The following is a 17,560-nucleotide window of genomic DNA, read 5'->3' as shown; positions in this document are numbered from 1 at the left end:
GAAATAATCCCAAATTCCTTTATGCCTGAGGATAACCACAGCATTTTTCAGTCATTCTGCTTTGAATTTTCTGTGTGTTTCACAAGCGTCACTAGAGAAGTAGCTTAAAAAAGGAGGAGGAGGAGGAGGCTGGTCTTCCCTTAGGGGAGAAGCGTGCAGAAGATGCGATGGGAATTCCATTTCATGCTGTTTTATCCGAAGACCAGGAAACTGAGAAATACACAATTCCTCCCAGTTGTTCTGCCGGTGTTTTGGCATTGTTTTACAGACAATAAAACTGAGGGATGGAGAGGGTGAAAGCTCTTCTCCGGGCTGTGCAGGAGCTGTGGGAGAGCCAGGATCGGAAGGCGAGCAGCGAGGGCAGCTTGCACAGGCTGCTAGGGTGTAGGGAAAGGCGGCTCCGTTGCCTAACACTTTAGGTAGGTCTACAGAATTGTGCACGAAGCTAGGAAAAAATTAAGGCTAGACAAATGCAAGTTAGCTTCAGACATAAACAGGTACTGTGAATGTTTGGTTTTTTTTTTAAAGACAATTCCCGTAAAACCAACAGTGCACAAGATTTGGGGTGTTTATTTGAAATTCCCTCTGTAACTTGATTATCCAGCGTGCGTGCATTTCTTTATTGGTAACACAGAGAATCACATTAGTACTGGGAACAAATCTCCATGTTCCAGAGCGCTTTGAAACCTCCGGTTTGCACCAGAGCTAGGGGTGCGTGGGGATGTCTATTTAGTGACATTTATGTATTGCAGTAAATATATCAAAATTCACTTTTTTTTTTTTTTTTTTTTAAATCTCAAGATTTGGAAAAAAAAAAATCGAAGACTTCTTTCCTATTTCTTCCTATTTGTAGACTATCGCAAAGTTTTAATTTGACAGACAAACAGATTTTTCTGTCTTGCTCTAGGTACAAGATACTGCTTTAGCCAACACATGATGAAAGTTACTGGAGAGAGTGTATCTGTCACCAAACGCTGTGTGCCGTTAGAGGACTGCCTATCTACGGGATGCACATATGTAAAGCATGAAGAATACAAGGTATAGGATGAAAATTGTCTTTTTCTTATATGAAAACTGGGCAGAATCCTTCCACCAGAAGTCTGACTGGTTTAGTGGGTTAAATCAGCATCGTCAAAAAAGAAGTTTCTCTTCTTAATGAGCTCCAGCTCATTTCCATTTGTTTCAGAAACAAAGGAATAACTTCTCCCAGAACAAAAGAATAATCTCTTTAAACGACTCTCCTGCCAGCAGCTCCTGGCTGAGGAGATCTTTGCCTGCAGAACTGCGCCGTGTTCCGTCCCCCCTGCGCCGCAGCGGATGCTCGCCGACCATCTCGTGGTTTTTCTTGCTGAAATGGGTGGGGGGAAGCCCTGAAACCTTTGGAGGAGGATTGATTCATTATATATGAATTCGGAGGGGGGTTGGATTCAGTATATATGAATCAGTTACTTATAAAAGATTTTTCTGAAGGTTGGTAGTTGACCTGTTTGAACTCCTCCTACAGGTTAAAATAAAAGAGCTTTCTGAGCTGCCAGGCGTGCTGCAGCCCCACCTCTGTTTTGCACATAATTTTATGCTTTCTTGCCCTCGGGTGCGTTAGTCTTGTTGCTCTAAACCCGTGTGCTCTGACAGGGTGCTGTAACTGGCCCTTCCCAGCCCCGAGAAAGCAGAGCTGCATGCCTTTACGGGCTGGCACGGGAATTGTCCATCACTCCAGTCCCTGCACACTAGGTGATAGGCAATAATAATAATAAAAAAACCCTATATGGGTAAATACTGATTTTTGGGAGTTCTGGCTTGTGAGATCTTCTACCAAGCAGCACTGGTTTATCATCAGTTTATTTGTTTGGGGTAAAGAAAATAACCTCTTCAAAATGGATGTGTCCTCCTTGTGCTAGCCAATGCACTGTTTTTGTACAGGTGATATGGTTCTCTAAGTAGATGGAGTTAAAAATAAGGGAGAAAATGAAGGGAAAAAAAAAAGGGGGGAGGGGGAAATCAGATTGGCCACTGGGCTCCTTTGCAAATGCTCTATCATTCTCCCTACATCTTTTTTTCAGTGGTACTGGTATTTTTCAAGTAACCAAGATCTAACCTGGTTTCTTTCAGATCTGCACCTCCTGCTGCGAAGGGAGCATCTGCAACCTGCCCCTCCCGCGGAACACCACCGACGCCGTGTTTACAACCCTCTCCCCCCTCAACAAAACCCAGCGGCTTTCGCGGCCCGTCCTGCTGACGACGGCGTGCCTCTGGCTGGGGTTGGTGTCGCAGCGCTGGGCGACGCGGCCGTGCTGAGCCGGGGGAGGGGGGAGGACACCGGCACGATCCCAGGCGTCTTGGGAAGACTGGCTTTCCTCCTTACGCGTTGTTCACGATGAACTAGTGAGCCTGGGGGGGGTGTGGGTGGGTGTATTTGAAAGGGGGTGAAGCCATCGCATGTTTCTCTACTGTTTTCTGAAGAAACGCATGCCAAATATTCCCAGAATCCATGACTGAGACTGATACATCTCTTAATGCCTCTCTTTTCTCCATGAAGAAATGTTATTTAGCAGCACTATATCGCTGCCAGCTGCTATTATCCTCACTTACGCTTTTGAAACTTTCTTGCAATTTGTTCGAGCGCTAACTCCGGTGTCTCATTAACCTGTTTGGAGAACGTGCGGTCAATAATATACAGCCAGTATGTTTTTGCAGCCTCCCCCTCTGGCAGAGGAAGGGAGTTGGTAGCAAGGCAGCAGGAGCTGGAAGGGATGAGGTCAAGGGAGCAGCAGCAGCTTGGATCAGGCCAGCGTCGCGCACAAGATGCTCCCCCCGAGGTTGTGTGTCCCCCCCCCCACCCCCAACAACAACAACCCACACTGGGATGGGCAGAAAATCACTTTGGTTTATCAACCGAACCAGAAAAACTCTAAATACTCTGTTCCTGAAGCGTTGACTAGAGGGGGAGGTGGAGGGGTGGTCCCTGGCCCTCCCTCTCGAGGAGGAAGGTGTACGGAGAACTGGTGCCTGCCAAGCCAACGGGTTCCCAGTGTTCTGGGGTTTTACAGGTTTTTCACATTTTGGCACCCAGTCCTGCAGCACGAGGGAGAGTTGAGCCTGTTATTTTATTTAATGCACTCCCACTACGGAGTATGGACTATTACCAGCGACAGCTGTATTTTGGTGACCTGTGTTGCTTGTTTTGCTCAGAAATCGTGTATGCAATATTTATTTTTGTACGTTGAGTAGGATATAAAGTGTTTAAAAGATTCTTAATACTGATATTGCCAGGCAAAATGGTTGTTTTGCAAGTGGGTAAGCCTGTAATATATAAATTATCATAAATATATATATGTGTGTGTGTAACATTTTGCATCACTTTTAAAAAAGAATCAATTTTGTTTTGCAAGGTCGGTAAGAAAAGCAGGGTGTAGTGGACTTGCTTTAAAGTTAAACCCAACTTTTTGATAGTTATTTTGGTTTGATTTGAAGAAAAAACACCCTGGCCCTAAATTGTTCTTTTATGAGCTGATTTTTGGCTACTCATGCTCTGAGGTAGCTTGCGCTTTACCCGGTTACAGTATGCTCGTGCTCTGAAGTGCTTTTTTTGGTGAGTTATCCGGTGAAACGCAGATGAACCATATGCTTTGTAGAGAGCTCCTAGGGAATACCAGCAAGCCCTCATGCAGCAGCACCGTGTCAGATACCAATAATAGCAAGAAATCTGCAGATTGGAGCATGCAAGGTGCTGTCTGGAGCTCACTCCAAAGGCCACAAAACTCTGCTTGTGCTCCAGGGAGTTTTATCGGCGGCAGAGGAGGAGGAGGAGGAGGACCAAGAGCAGCATTTGCTCCCAGCTCAGTTTCAGATGATTTTTCTGGGGAAGGAGAACAGGCTGGAAGCCTTGGTGTGTTTTGCTGGGTGATGTTTTTTAAAAAGACATACATATATCATGGTGAAAATTGAACTTCAAGCACCGTTTCTTTCCCATTTTTAACTTTTTATCAAAAAGCAAGATCTTTGCGTGAAAGCTAGCTGACCTCACTCACAGACAAAACCTTGCCTTTTGCTGTCCTTCCAGTTCTTCTGTGACTTGCTCACAGTTTGCTAGTATTAAGAGGGTAGTTGCAATCTGTTGCTTTATGCAAGTTAGACCTATCTCTGGAGACCCTGAAAAAACCTCCAGCCTTTATAAAGCCGGTCCCCCTCCTCTGCAAGCTCCCTCGAGCAGAGCTGGGCTCCGGGAGAATGAGGCGGAGGGGGTTATGATGTCTCCGACAGCAAGTTAAATATTTGTTGTCATTATCCTGTGAAACGGAAGAGTTTAAGTCTAGAAGGACCTTGGCTCAGTGGTTTAGCTGCTCCTGGGGTGGGGGTTAAGCAGGTTTTCTGCACCGGCCGAGCCTTTCGGCAGCACTCGTGTGTCGGAGCGGGGCCGGATCCAGGACGCGCTCTTTGGGAAGCTGCGTTGGAAAGCCAGGGCGATGCACGAAGCACGGGAAACCTGGGGTTACTCAGGAACATCTGGCTCACCTGTCCAACCTGAGGTGGGCCCCAGGCCTGAGCCGTTTTATTGCGCGTGGGCAGCAGCGGCACCCCGTGGGGAGCTCCCCCCAGCTCACACGCTGGTGGGGGCGGCTCAGCTGGACGTTGGAAGGATTTACTTTTTGACTTTGGGCCTTGCATTTGGGAGTCACTCCTGAAGATACCTAACCGCCACCAAGAAGCAGGTGTTACCTCCCAACCTGAGGTTTCTGGCTGCGTTTTCTGTTTTCTCTGTATGCCATCTGCCCCCATTTCCCATCTATTTTTGCATTTCATTGTTGTTTAACTAAACCCAACCTGTGGTATGGTAACTCCGAGCTAGCTATGTGTAACCGTATGGGCTGAGCTGCAGGAATGGCTGAAGTTCTTCATAAGATGTTGGACTTTCAGGACCACTACCGGCACACGGAAGGTTTGGTGCCTGCAGTGAGATGACACGGGCGCCGGTGCCAGCCGGCTCATCGTGTGCACTAATAGATGGGATCTTCACGCTGTGCTTAGGTGGACCTCACAGACCAGGGACCTTTTTGGGGAGCTGGTAATGTTCTCTGCCCACAAAGACTGGGATGCCATTGATCAAGTATAGTTATTGGCATTGTAGAGGTATGAAACCAAGCCCCTTCCACTCCCCCGGTAATCTGTGGAGGGGAAAAGTGGTATTTCAGGGGCTGATTCATTGCACGCTGAGGTGGATGGATAAATTGTCTCAGCTCAGGCACACGATGGATGCACCCAGGAAAATAGCTCGGCTTTAAGTGCTACCCACCACGCTGTTATGCCAAGACTGGTCACCAACGTCACCAGCTTGGCTCTGACCATGACTTTGCTTCAGCTGGAGAAAAATCCCAGTTGTTGTGCTGTGCTGTGCTGGTGCCTCTCCCCCACTGGTGTGCCAGAGTTGTGCTTGGACTCGAGCCCTGTCCAGCTGAGCTGCTGCCTCCAGCTGTAGTACCAGGATTACGGACGCTGAGCTTAAATTTGCAAATTAAGTTGATTGAGACCAAGCGGGGAACCTGCACAGGCTCCTCCCCCGGAGCAGCTCGCTGTGCTCCGCCTGCCCGCGGAGCTGTTGGGTTTTTTTTTTTAAAGCACATAAATGGTGAGCTGCACCCTATTTATTTTTAGGCTCTATATATGTGATACTGCTTTTAAATGTCTGATTTTTTAACTCCTGTAAATGCTGTACATTTGTATAAATAAATCTTTTAAATATTCAGATGCTGTGTGAGAGGGCTGATAACAAAGTATATTTGCCATCACCAGCCCTGCTCTTCGGTACGGTGTCACCCTGCACCAGGACACTGCTGTCTGCTTCCCTGTCCTCTTTTCCTTTCTCTGATGTCCTATTAGCAAAAAAAAAAAAAACAAACAAACCCCGAAACCAAAACAACCAACCAACAACAAAAACAAAACAAAACCAAACCATAAAAAAACCAACCCCCCAAACAGCTGAGCTGTATTTAGAGCATTTTGTTTTAACTCTCCCTGTAGCTAATGAATCTTCCCCATGGTTATTTCTTACAAATCAGTTTATATTGGGCATTTAATCAAATAAGTCTGAGGAGGTTCCTGTTTAGTTTGTGACCCCTGGATCTTCCTTTCCCTCGCCTGCTCTGGAAAAACTCTCTGTTTTCTGTAATTGTGCTGTCACACTGATTTAGTCCTAGCGTGTTCTGGGGGTTTTCATGCAGTTATTTCTAATTTCCACTCCTGAAACCAACAATTACTCGGATGCAAACAACTTCATGTAGCTAATGAAAGGTTTCAAAGTTATTTGTGGATAATGTGAAGCTGGAGGCAGCCAGACCCAATTCCCGCATCTTTAAGTTGAATAAATGCAATTCACAGTAGCACTATTAACTACAGTATATTGACTTACGGCTCCTGAACTTAATCCTGAAACAAGTTTCTCCCTGGCAGTTCAGCATTTTGCAAGCCAAAGGTGCACCAGCGTGCCTTTTAGGAAGAGACTTTGTTATCCCACTTCAAGGTGCCTCTGGAAACACCAGTCCCTGCTCAGGGTCAGGAACAGCCAAACCCCGGGGCACACAGCCTTGCAGCACTTCTCTAGCTCATTACTGATTTTTTTCAGAATCACTGATTTTCAGCACGACAGCACAGTTAGCTGAAGGCAGGTGTTAGTTAGCAAACGCTTGGCTTTAATTTCTGCAAAGCAGTTGAATTCGTTGTCAGTAAAAACAATTATTGACTGCATAGATTTTTTTTTTTTCCTTCCCTTAAACACTAGGCCCAGCCTTTGCCTGCTTGCTTAGGCAAATCGTCAAGCAGCCCAGCACAGCCTTCAGCAACTCAGTTCATGCTACGCCCACCTGGCACCAAGGCAGCCAAAGTGATGCTGAACCTCCTGATTGCAGTAGCTGCGATCCCTAATACTTCTGTTTGAGGTTTTTTCTGAGAGCCAAGAACCTCTTCTCTGTTGCCGGCCAAAATCCAGCACAGACCCACAGAAAAAAAGTTTAAACTAACTGGCTGGGCAAAGCTTTTGAGAGCATTTTTACCCCCTTAAAGAGGCTTGAGCAAGGATCATACCCCAAATAAGTGTCTTGCTAAGGCCTAGGAGTTCCCATATATTCCTCTTCAAGGTCAGGGAGAAGACTTTGCATCACAACTCGCTCTTTCCACCGAGAAACAGCCAAGAAGTTGAACTCTGATTCTGTTAAATGGCATCACCACACCTGTATGTATGTAGTGGGGAAAGGAAATGGCAAATGTACTTAAATATATTTTATGGAATCAATAGCAAGCATAAATTAAACTCTCATGATCTGAAGGTACAAACCTTGGAAACGGCGATGCCCAAAGCAGCACCAAGTCAGACTTTCAAAACCAAGACTGGAACGAGCCCTTTGAATCCAAGTCAGTCCTTGTACACCTCGTGGGATTACGCTCCCTGCTGCATGGCAAAATGGGCTTCCAATTTTCGGTGCATCTTGCTAATACACGCTTTATGATGCCAACCTCATTAGATTGATCATTTGATTGGTTCATTTATCGATTTCTCTTTGCTCGGCTCTGGGTGGGATTCCCCTTAACTCTGGCATCCACTTGGATTCCTCCTCAGCCAACCATCAGCCACCCACTGCCCAGGCTTAGCTAATAGCTTAATTCCTTTAGCACTGACAGTATATATTTGAAAGTACTTTACACGTATCTATTTCAACTTATATGTACTTCTGGGGTTTAAGGTTTCCTATCCCTTTTTTAAGATTTCATCAGGTTTTAGACACGTAACATTTACACATTTCAACGCATGAGGCTCAACCCTACAAGTCTTAGGCTAAAAAAACAGCAGGGTTTCTTCAACATGATGGACTCTTTCCACAGTAAAGGCAAACAAACCCAGCACAGGGCTGACGATATTGGAAAAGCAAAGATATAAGCTGCCAAAAAAAACCCCTCCCCGAGGTTTTTATGCTGAGAAGCAACCTGAGCAAGCCAGCTTTACTGACATTTATAACCACTTCATTACCCACCAATGTACAATTTAACTAGGTTATAGTCGTGCTGCAGATGTCCTTATCAAACTTTACTGAAGACAGGCTAAACCTCAACTTGTCAGCCTATGTGTGTTAGGAATGGCTAACCCCAGCCTCTTACCCAAAAAGCGTTGACTTGGGACAGCGGTAAGGGGCTGCCAGCCAAGTCCTTTCTGATGCCAAGTGCTGGAAGGAGAACATTTTAATTAGGGAACTATTTTAAAGGGGTAACTTGCTCGGGTTTTCCCTGTAAAAACGTAAATAATTCTGCTGTGAGGTTGTGTGCCATGCAGTGCTGTGCCCAAAGCCCATGGCAAGTGTCACAGGCAACAGAAGAATGCAGGGTTGATTTTACTGACCCTGTAGCTGACCACCTGGAACAGGTATTTCTTACTGTTCATCCCCAACTAATATATCATCAACCTAAGCACAGGTAGGGCGCAACACGTGTGCCCATACATGGCTTTTTCACAACTAAAATGATGGGTTGTCACCTGAAAACAGCTCGCTAACCAAAATGTTTTCTCCAGGTGAAATATATTCCAAGAAGTTCATTTCCCAACATTTTCTACCAGTCATCACTTAATCTCTATGGGATATTGCTGTGTGTCTTTTCAACACAAACCCCGCCCCGAAGTCCAGCCCTCAGACTGCATTTGCTTTTCTTAAAGCTTTTCCAATCTGCCAGACGCTGCAGTTTTAGCGATAGAGATTACTTTCTCAGTGAAGCATAACACCCAGCTGCATGAAATTTCAGTCTCATAATCCTGTTAGGTTTTCCCTGTCAGACACCACACCGATGAGACCTTTGTGTTTGTGCAGCTCCTGAAATAGCAGCCTGAGCCTTATGTGAAAAAAAAAAAAAAAAAAAAAAACCCAAAACCAAGAATTGCCATTGGCAAGGTGAAGGGCTACTATTTTAAAGGCACTGCAGCAGCCCATGGAAGATAAAAGCCACAGTCAGTTTGCAACTATTATTCAGTCTTGGGTTTTATGTGGATTGTGGGTTTGGGTGCTGGGCTCAAAGCTCCACCAACAGCCTGTGGCTTTTCTCCAGGTGAGACCACAGTTTATTTCCTTAATGGATGACGGTGGCATACTTGCCAAGAGAAAAAAATAAAAATAATCTATTATTCTCCCTGTGAGTGTTAGTGTGTAGCAGAAAACCTCATTCGTTACACTAGAGTTTTGGGAATAACAGTAACAACAACAGATGCTTTTTCAGTTAAATTTTCATTGAGATACTTTCAACAGGTTTTCAGACCCAATTTTTTTCAGTGGGTAGGCAGAGGCAGGGATGGAAGGGGTTAATTTTATTGACATCTCACTCATCGACATTTCAGTGTCTTTTCAAATTCCCAGATTTCCTAGCTGGCCCCACAGGGAGCACGGGTTGGACCTGGCGGCCTCCTGAGGCCCCTTCCAACAGCAGATATCCAGCAGAAAACCTGAACAGTAAGAAAAAGGTGGTGGAGAGAAGAATTATTCTGATTTTCTAATTTTAATTTTAATTACTCTAATGCCAATGTGGCACACCAGTGAAGATCATCTATTAGCTTTATTTGTGAAAATCCTCCTTTATAAAGGATTTCTATGATTAAAAATAGATTTTTTCAACCTCTGGCTCTGTGCACGCACATAAAACCTCAAGTTGTTTAAGAGCTAGGTAGGCACGCTACCATCCAGAAGTTCCATACATACTTATATACAGCATATGCCATCCACCTATATATATATATATATATATATATATATATGTCTTTTAAGAAAAGTAAAGACAGGACATGCATATAGAGAAGGAGTTGGACACAGATCGCTGCTGAACATGCACAGTCTGTACTAAAAGGCTGCGGTCCACACAGCCCAGGATCCCTGCACTTAAGTGCCTAATAGTTTTTCAAATAGAACAACTCACTATATAGGTAGTGATTATTGAGATTTTTGGTTAAAAAAAAAAAAAAAAAAAAGGAAAAAGAAAATTGGCAAAAGAAACAGGGGGTGTGGGGCTCTCACATCTTTATTGAGATTAGCTGGCAGAGCAGTGGCCTCAGAGGGCTGCAAAGATGGAACGCCAGCCCTGCGTTTGTTCCCACTGCTGTGGAATATCTGGGTCATTAAATGGGACAAGTCCCCTCGGGAAGGGACAAGATGCTGGAAGAGAATCACGCCCGCACAAGCAGTGCTCTGCTGAGTGGTTTTAGGAAGGACGTGGTCACGTTTTGTGTTGATGGTGGGGATCAGAGGAGCAGCAGGAGGAGAAGGGGCGGGAACTGGGGGTCCTGTCACCAGAGCTCTGCGGGCACAACCAGGAGGGTGTTGGTCTGTAGGGCAATCCCCGAGCTGGAAGCCATGCATTGCTCTGGATGACTTTCATAAATAACAGGATGGAGTTATATACCTGGGTTTCCTTTGATTCCTACTCTGATTTATGCCTGTAAGAATTACTAACAGTATCATCTATGCTTTTGTCTCTAAATCCCCAGATTTTCTGCTCTCTCACCCAGATGCCAAAGTATCAAGTCAGCAACGATCCTGCTTCTCCCCTCACACATTAATTTTCTTTTCCACACCTCGACACAAATATACTTCATTCCTGCACCTCTGGGTCTTCTCATCTTACTATTCATCACCAGCCTCTATTTTTCAATATTCTTGAAATTTTACGTACTTCTAAATTTAAAACACTCTTGCCACACAACAACCCCTCTTTGAGAGAGCAAAGATCACTGGACAAAATAAATTTATCTAACTCCTGCAAGTAAACAAAGCAGACCTGGAAAATAACTAACCACATTTATCTTGAGCTCATCAGCTCCATTCCAGCATTTAAGTTCTATTCAAATTAGTAAATTACTCAGTTCAAGATTTTTTAACTTCAGGTTTTCTCGAGCTAAGACACCACTCTGGTGCATCAGCAGGAGGCTCTGGAGCTGAGCAGCAGCCATGTGGTCTCTGCAGCAAAGTCAGCCTTCAGGAAACCCCAGCTGGTACAAAACCACCCAAGTATTTTAGCAACACTGAATATCTTGAGGCTTTTTCTCCTGTCACCACATCAGCTTCTCAGCAAAGGCTGCATCCGATGTCACGCTCGGGTTTCCTTCCTCAAACTGCTGCTCAGAGGGAGAGCAGGAGGTTTACACAACTCTCCTGAGCCCTGTCCTCCCCCCCTGCAGCACAAACCCAGAAAAAGCCCCTCCAAAACCCATAGAACATTTCTAAGGTCTTCATTGTCTTGAGACCTAAGTAATGACACAGCAATTTAAATGATTTTCACAGTATTCAGAACCAAAAGGCCAAGAGCATCTCACAGACACAACTTACCTACGTCAAGGTGATGGAACAGCGTCCAAATCCTTTCAGAAGAGGCAGGGTTAGTTCAGCAGCTCAGCAAAAGGAGCCCCAGGGCAGGGCTGTGCTGCAGGGACAACCCCGGCAGGGCTGGGGGAACCAGCTGCAGCCCCTTGAGCCCTGATTACCCACCTGCCAAAAACCTGCCTCCCCCCTAACCAAGCGGCCGAGGGAGGGGGTTTTCTGTTTAACCACAAAATGGGGTTTGGATGGTGTCTTGCAGCAAATCCAGCTTTGCTGTGCTGCTGCCAAAATTTGCTATTTTGAGCTTCTATGTTTAAACGTAATGTTTAAGATGTAATCATAAGTGAACAATTCCCTCTCAGTCACCTGGTTGAGGCACATGTTGGTGAACATACCTCAAGGTTAAACCCTACATGTTAACAGAGTCCAGAAAACCCTCACAGAGCAAAAATAAACTTTGCATCTCTAAAACAGACAAGCAGTATACATCATCAACGCTGCATACGTCCCCTGGCAAAGATCTGCTCCTGACAAAGAAGGCTGTTCAGATGCCGTTATGCCCCTGGAAACAAAGAGAATTATAACAGAGCAGGATCCTATGAACAAGCCAACACATAACTTATTCTTGCAGCTGATAAAAGCTGTTATTGTTGTCATCAAGCAGCTGCTGCGAGCCTCGGGTGCGGGGTGTGCATATGGGCATGTAGCTCCTGGACAACTTCCAGATTTAGGGAACAGTTCCCCTATGCCAGTGTCAGCCTGCACGAAAACTTATCGCCACAAAAGGCTCCGACTGACCTGCTCGGAACAGCAAGCAGGAAGCACGCACGCATGGCAATGCTTCACCTTCCTTAATGCACCAAAGTGGTGGAAATTAGAGCAGGTCTGCTGGCTTCAATTAAGTAATTTAAAACAGCTGGCCAACTGCCCCAAAAAGTTAAAACAGAAAAAAAGCTTAGGTGATATCAGTGGCAGTAATTAGTGCTCAGGTGTAGCTGAGGTCCTGATGGCTGATGGAAGTTCTGTGGCCAATGGTTTTAATAGCAGGCTGAAAACTTTAGTACTTCACCGCTCTAATTGCAATTAAACTCAGTTAGCCCTGCTGAATTCATGCTTGAAGAGGAAAGGTAATCACTTAAAATAGACTGCAGGAATTCAACTCTGTATTAATACCTTATCTGTAATTAGTTCCCTCTGCTGGAAACTCTGACTAACCTTAGTGCTCCTTCCTGACACGGCAATAGAGCAGAGAACACTGTTTTGGACCAACCACCACGTTTTCTTTCACGGCACGTCTAGCTATACGCAGTACCTTCCCATCTGATGCTAAAAAAGAACCAATCAACCACATAGAATTGCATCCAGTTAGAACCACGACATACAATGAAATATTGATACCAAAGCAAAACAATATAGCCACCACGTAAGTATATGCTAGTGAGGGATTTCCTCCCCGACAGCACACGTGCCAAGCCCAGCCCGGAGCAGCAGCACTACTGCATTCTGCCTTGTCTTCCTTAGGAAATAATTCACTGCTGCATTATTTTGCATTACAGTCCTGGTGTTAGGCTGAGTTTGTAACTAATCAAAACTCTGTGGCAACAGGAGACCTTGGGTTTCAACACGAGTTGGCAAACTCAGTAATACTGCTTGAATTTGTGCTCCAGATCTGCTAGATCCAGAAGCAAGGCTTTGTCAGGAGCCACAAAGGCTATGGAGAACTAACCTTTGAAAATGCTGTTTTTCAAGCTTTGGATTATCTCCATGGATTTCCTAGTGGGTCCTAACAAACCAGCGCTGAATTCTGCTGTTTAAAAGGGAAGCCTTAAACTGGAGTGTTTTCCTGACCTCATGACTTTTATGTCCATAGGGACAGCTCAAGTGAAAAAAAAAATAAAATGATGCGTATGTGGTAAAACCAGCTATTCAGAGAGAACATCAGTAATTGTGTAGGGATTTTGGCTTTGTGTAAGAAAAATTTAAAAATTATCCAGAAATGGTTGAAAATTTTATGTGAAACTGTCCTATACTGCTACAAGAACGAATATGCAAAAATATCCACAGAGGGGATGTTTCATTTTGGACCAAGTGAGGTATCTGAGCCCTCAGTGAGCCACTCACCCGTGAAGTCACACGAGCGTGGTTGAGTTCTCCTTCACCAGCCAGCCCTCCACGTCCCCGCCGCGGCACTAACGGGGCGTCCCTGGCAGCCATCGGGTATCAAACACGAGGGCTGCCACCGCTGTCCAAGACTGAGCTCAAAGAGAAGGAATTAATTTAATATCTATGGTCTCATGGGAAGCTTTTAAGTGGTAACACCGTGGTTTAATAAGTTCACTGAAGTACATGACTTCAGAAATATATGTGCTGTGTATCTCGTAAGATGACAGAACAACAGTAACCTCCTTATCTCTAGCAGACATTTGAGAGTGTGCGTCCACGGCAATCCATTCCACACGTGTTTCTAGTCAGCAGCTTTCCCAGTTCTTGCAATCCAGCAGGCACGCTGCCCGGAGAGCTGCTCTACTGCTGCCTAAGGGTGCAGCTGAGGGGAAAAAAAGAACATAGCAAATGTGCTCACAAGTCTTGGATCATACAAATCACTCCGAGTATAAAAATTGTATTCCTATTCCATACTTCTTTCAAATTGGTTGAGCAACAGCATCAACACAGGCTCAGTTCTTCCAAATTCATGTGTTTTTTCACTATATATCCAGATTTCTGCAATTAGCTGAGCCTGACTGGGCGGAAGCTTTTAAAGTAAGAGAAGCTCACAGACCAAGGTCTACGTATGCTACCGTGACAAAATAGCTTACGTCCTACAGCCTCACCTTTCTGGCTCAGGTACCTGGAGCTGTCTGAAGTTACAGCCGTGCTCTCCTGCGGGTTTATGAACCAAAGTATCTCTTGTTGAATGACACCGCAATTAGCAAAAAAGGGCAATAAGCCTAGAGCCAAAGAAAAGGGGCCCTCTCCCCCAAGAGATAGCTTTGATCCTCTGGATTGTTTCAAGAGCTTTTTTGCAGCCAGGTGGCTGCTGGTAGAAGAAAAATAGAGTTCATTACTATTGATGCTCTTATAAACAAGAGCCATTCAACTACCTGGCTTATTTTTCCTGTTCTCTACAAACATATGCGCAGGGAACATTAGTTTTTAATGACAATTTTGAGGATGCAGAGTAAAAAAAAGATGCAACAATAAAAATGAGATTTTAAAAAGACTGAGCACGTGAGGCAAGTCATACAATTATTTTGCTATTATGTTTCATTTCTCATTAATAAATCAATGAAATCACCGAACTGAATGAAAGTGCTTGAGTAGAAGATTTGGAATAGACCCCTCCTTACACAATCCCCTACCTGATAAAACCCTGTACTTGTGTCCCTGCCACCCCACTCATCTGGTGTTAGTTAAGTAACAGCACGACTCTCACAATCAGCTCTTACTGTAGAGCAGCTTAAACGTGAACACTCATGGCACTGAAAAGGAAAACTTTTTTGGTATTTGCCACTTCAACATTTCTACCAGAGTTCGAGTAAAAGCTATCACCGAGGCTTAGCTTCAGGAATCTTTAAGTGGAAAGAGAAAGATCCCAATCACCCCACTGAAGACCTCAAGATAATTAAGTATTTCTCTGTATCAATTCAACCAAGGCAATGTCTTCCTATTTCACTGAGCTCAGACAGGCAGCGAGGGCTTTCATCTTTCATAGGACAGAAAAACCACCTCTCTCCAGCCGTGAAATGGCCATTTCTCTCAATATCTTGCTCTGCATATTTATCCCTATTAAACTTTTAAGCCTCGTTTCAAATTTATTTTTGTAACTTAAAATCCTGTCACCACTACTGGCCTTAGCAGTGATGCCACCAGCTATTTAGGAGACTGATGGTGGAGAACTGCACCAGGATAATAGCTCATGTAAGATTAGTACTAAGATATTTTAGGAGAGAAAAAGGACTAATTTTTCTCCTCACCTTTACTAGGTATTCAGCAGAAAGACATTTAGCTCAGTTCTTCATATCTTAGGGAACGGAAGTAATAAGCATTTCACCTGTAACAGTTCTTTAGCCTTCCGACTACTAAAAATAACTTCTAGACTTGCATTATTATAAGCATATTCTCCATGTATACTAGCATGCTTGCAAATGTAACTACACAAAGATAGCACTGCTTTTCTGATGCTCAGCATCACCACTTTAAGTTTTTATGGAATTTATTGCAAAAAATAGGTTATGATATATTTGGGAATGAATTAATAAGATCTAGAAATTAACAGCTCCTCTGAATTAAGAAAAATAGTACTTCCCACAGATCAGTAATCTTTGCTAAGGAAGCAGATGTGACCTTATATACAATAGCTCTTCTCATGTCCTTGTTTCTTTACCCTAGAAAGGAATTGATTTTGTAACACTGAAAGTTGTTTTGTTTTTTATTATCAGAAGTTCAGTTACACTGTATTCAAGAACTTTTATTTCATAGTAGCAAATTAATAAATACACAGTATAGCTCTTCTGATGTGAGGGAAATAGAACTGAAACAGTTCTAGTTTCTGCTGAGAATATGTATGAGAAAATTTTATTTAGAAAAACAGCATGAAATCATACCTCCTCTCAAATTTTGGCATAAAACATTAGTATTAGTAAAGTTAAGGCAAAATTCCCACTATTTTCTGTGAGATTTTTGCCTCAGGTTGAAGCCATTTGAAAAGCCACTGTAAAAGCCCTTTACAGGACAGAGCTTAAAAGAACATGAACTCAAAAACTAGCATCCCAAGCTTAATTTGAATAGCTGCCTGATAGCTCCCACCCTTTCTAAAACATAGAAAGGTAAGTACAGCAAAGTCACCTGAAGAAAAGATAGCATCAAGAGTCTTTGAGATAGTTAATATATATGTGAACCATTTCACTGAATTTATTTTTCTAATATTTATCCAATGAAGTTCTCCACAGGTATACTCTACTGCCCAGTAAGACAATAATCCTCTTTTATCAAAGGAGCTAATTCATGTTCTGCAAAATTGTATTTTGCAAACAGACAAGACATTGCAGCTTCTCAAGCCTGTTTAATCCTCTTAAGGAAGAAGAAAATGTCACTAAAAGACTTTGAAGTAATACAGCTTTCTTGGACAGTAGATCAGAGGTCAAGAACTTGGGACTCTGGAAATACAGCACAAATTCCATGACAAAGCGATAAACAAATCCTGCCTCAACAGCCATACACTTCAACCTTGGAATGTGTGCAGGCTAGAGCCAACAGCGATGATGATGACGGTAGGTGAGCAAGATAACCTCTGAATTGCTGGCTTAGTGAGTGAACTTAGGGCAGACAGCACTCACTTCTCCAGTGGAAAGTCTTCCTCCCTTCCACCTCCGCAATTCAAAGTTATGGGCTTGCAGCAATCATTAACAAGGACAGATACAGGCACTTGGTAAAGGATCTGGTTCTAAACCCATTAAAGCCAGTAACAAGACTTTGGTGATAACTGGATTAGACCCTGAGTAGGGAATATCGGTATACAGACCTAGAAGTTTTAAATCCACAATTGCTAGTTAACACTGGGAAAATGAATTATTAAAATCCCTAGCTACGTGAAAGGAAGCTAAACCTCTCAGATCATCGTCTTGTGCAGCCATTATCCAGACAAAAGTTGCATCACATTTGACAGAGTCAAGCCTGAAGGATTCCCATTGTTGCAGGAACTGGCACAGCTACTGCAGTGGCGTATTAACAAACAGCCCCGATAACCGACTGCGATGAGATTAAAATCTAGTTAAAATTTAGTTAGTCTCTGCAGTGAGGCAGCTGGCAGTTTTGGTATTTCAGGTGCCATGGATTTTCTTCACTATTCTCCCTCCAGTAACTTCAACTGACCCAACTGTTTTTATGATACCCGAAGTGACTGATTAGTTTATGGAAACCTTCCGGTTGAAATATTTTTATAATTGATCATAATTGCAAATAATTGATCATAATTGCTCTTTGCACAGGCATTTCAAAATTCCACAGAGACAAGTCTAAATTGCATCCAAGTACAGGGAAACAATGATGATATCCAAGCACTGCCCTATTACCATTTTTTTTTTCCAGAATGTATTTAATGACCTAAGAAAGTTACAAAAGCAACTTTAAATTACATTTACGTATATAAACTAATTAAATAGATTTAGCTGACACTGAGAAAATAAAATGCCAAGCAACACAAAGACAAAAAACATTGAGATGACTGA

The 17,560-nt window shown here is 43.7% G+C and overlaps 1 protein-coding gene across 5 annotated transcripts in view; it reads left to right on the top strand.

The window, feature by feature from the left end:
- The window catches only part of LYPD6 (LY6/PLAUR domain containing 6), a 39,993-nt gene extending 34,253 nt beyond the window's left edge, over window positions 1–5,740 (top strand). For all 5 annotated transcript variants that reach the window (XM_032987079.2, XM_032987082.2, XM_032987081.2 and 2 more), the window contains 2 exons: window positions 908–1,038; window positions 2,110–5,740. In XM_032987079.2, coding sequence (XP_032842970.1) covers window positions 908–1,038; window positions 2,110–2,295 — 317 coding nt within the window. In that variant the 3' untranslated portion in view covers window positions 2,296–5,740. The remainder of the gene's footprint in view (window positions 1–907; window positions 1,039–2,109) is intronic.
- Window positions 5,741–17,560: the final 11,820 nt, after the last annotated feature.

The sequence above is a fragment of the Tyto alba genome, unplaced genomic scaffold (assembly GCF_018691265.1).
Source record: "Tyto alba isolate M040663 unplaced genomic scaffold, T.alba_DEE_v4.0 Super-Scaffold_7, whole genome shotgun sequence".
Lineage (NCBI taxonomy): Eukaryota > Metazoa > Chordata > Aves > Strigiformes > Tytonidae > Tyto > Tyto alba.
The sequence above is the reverse complement of the archived record's forward strand: the minus strand, read 5'-3'. Positions and strand labels throughout refer to the sequence as shown.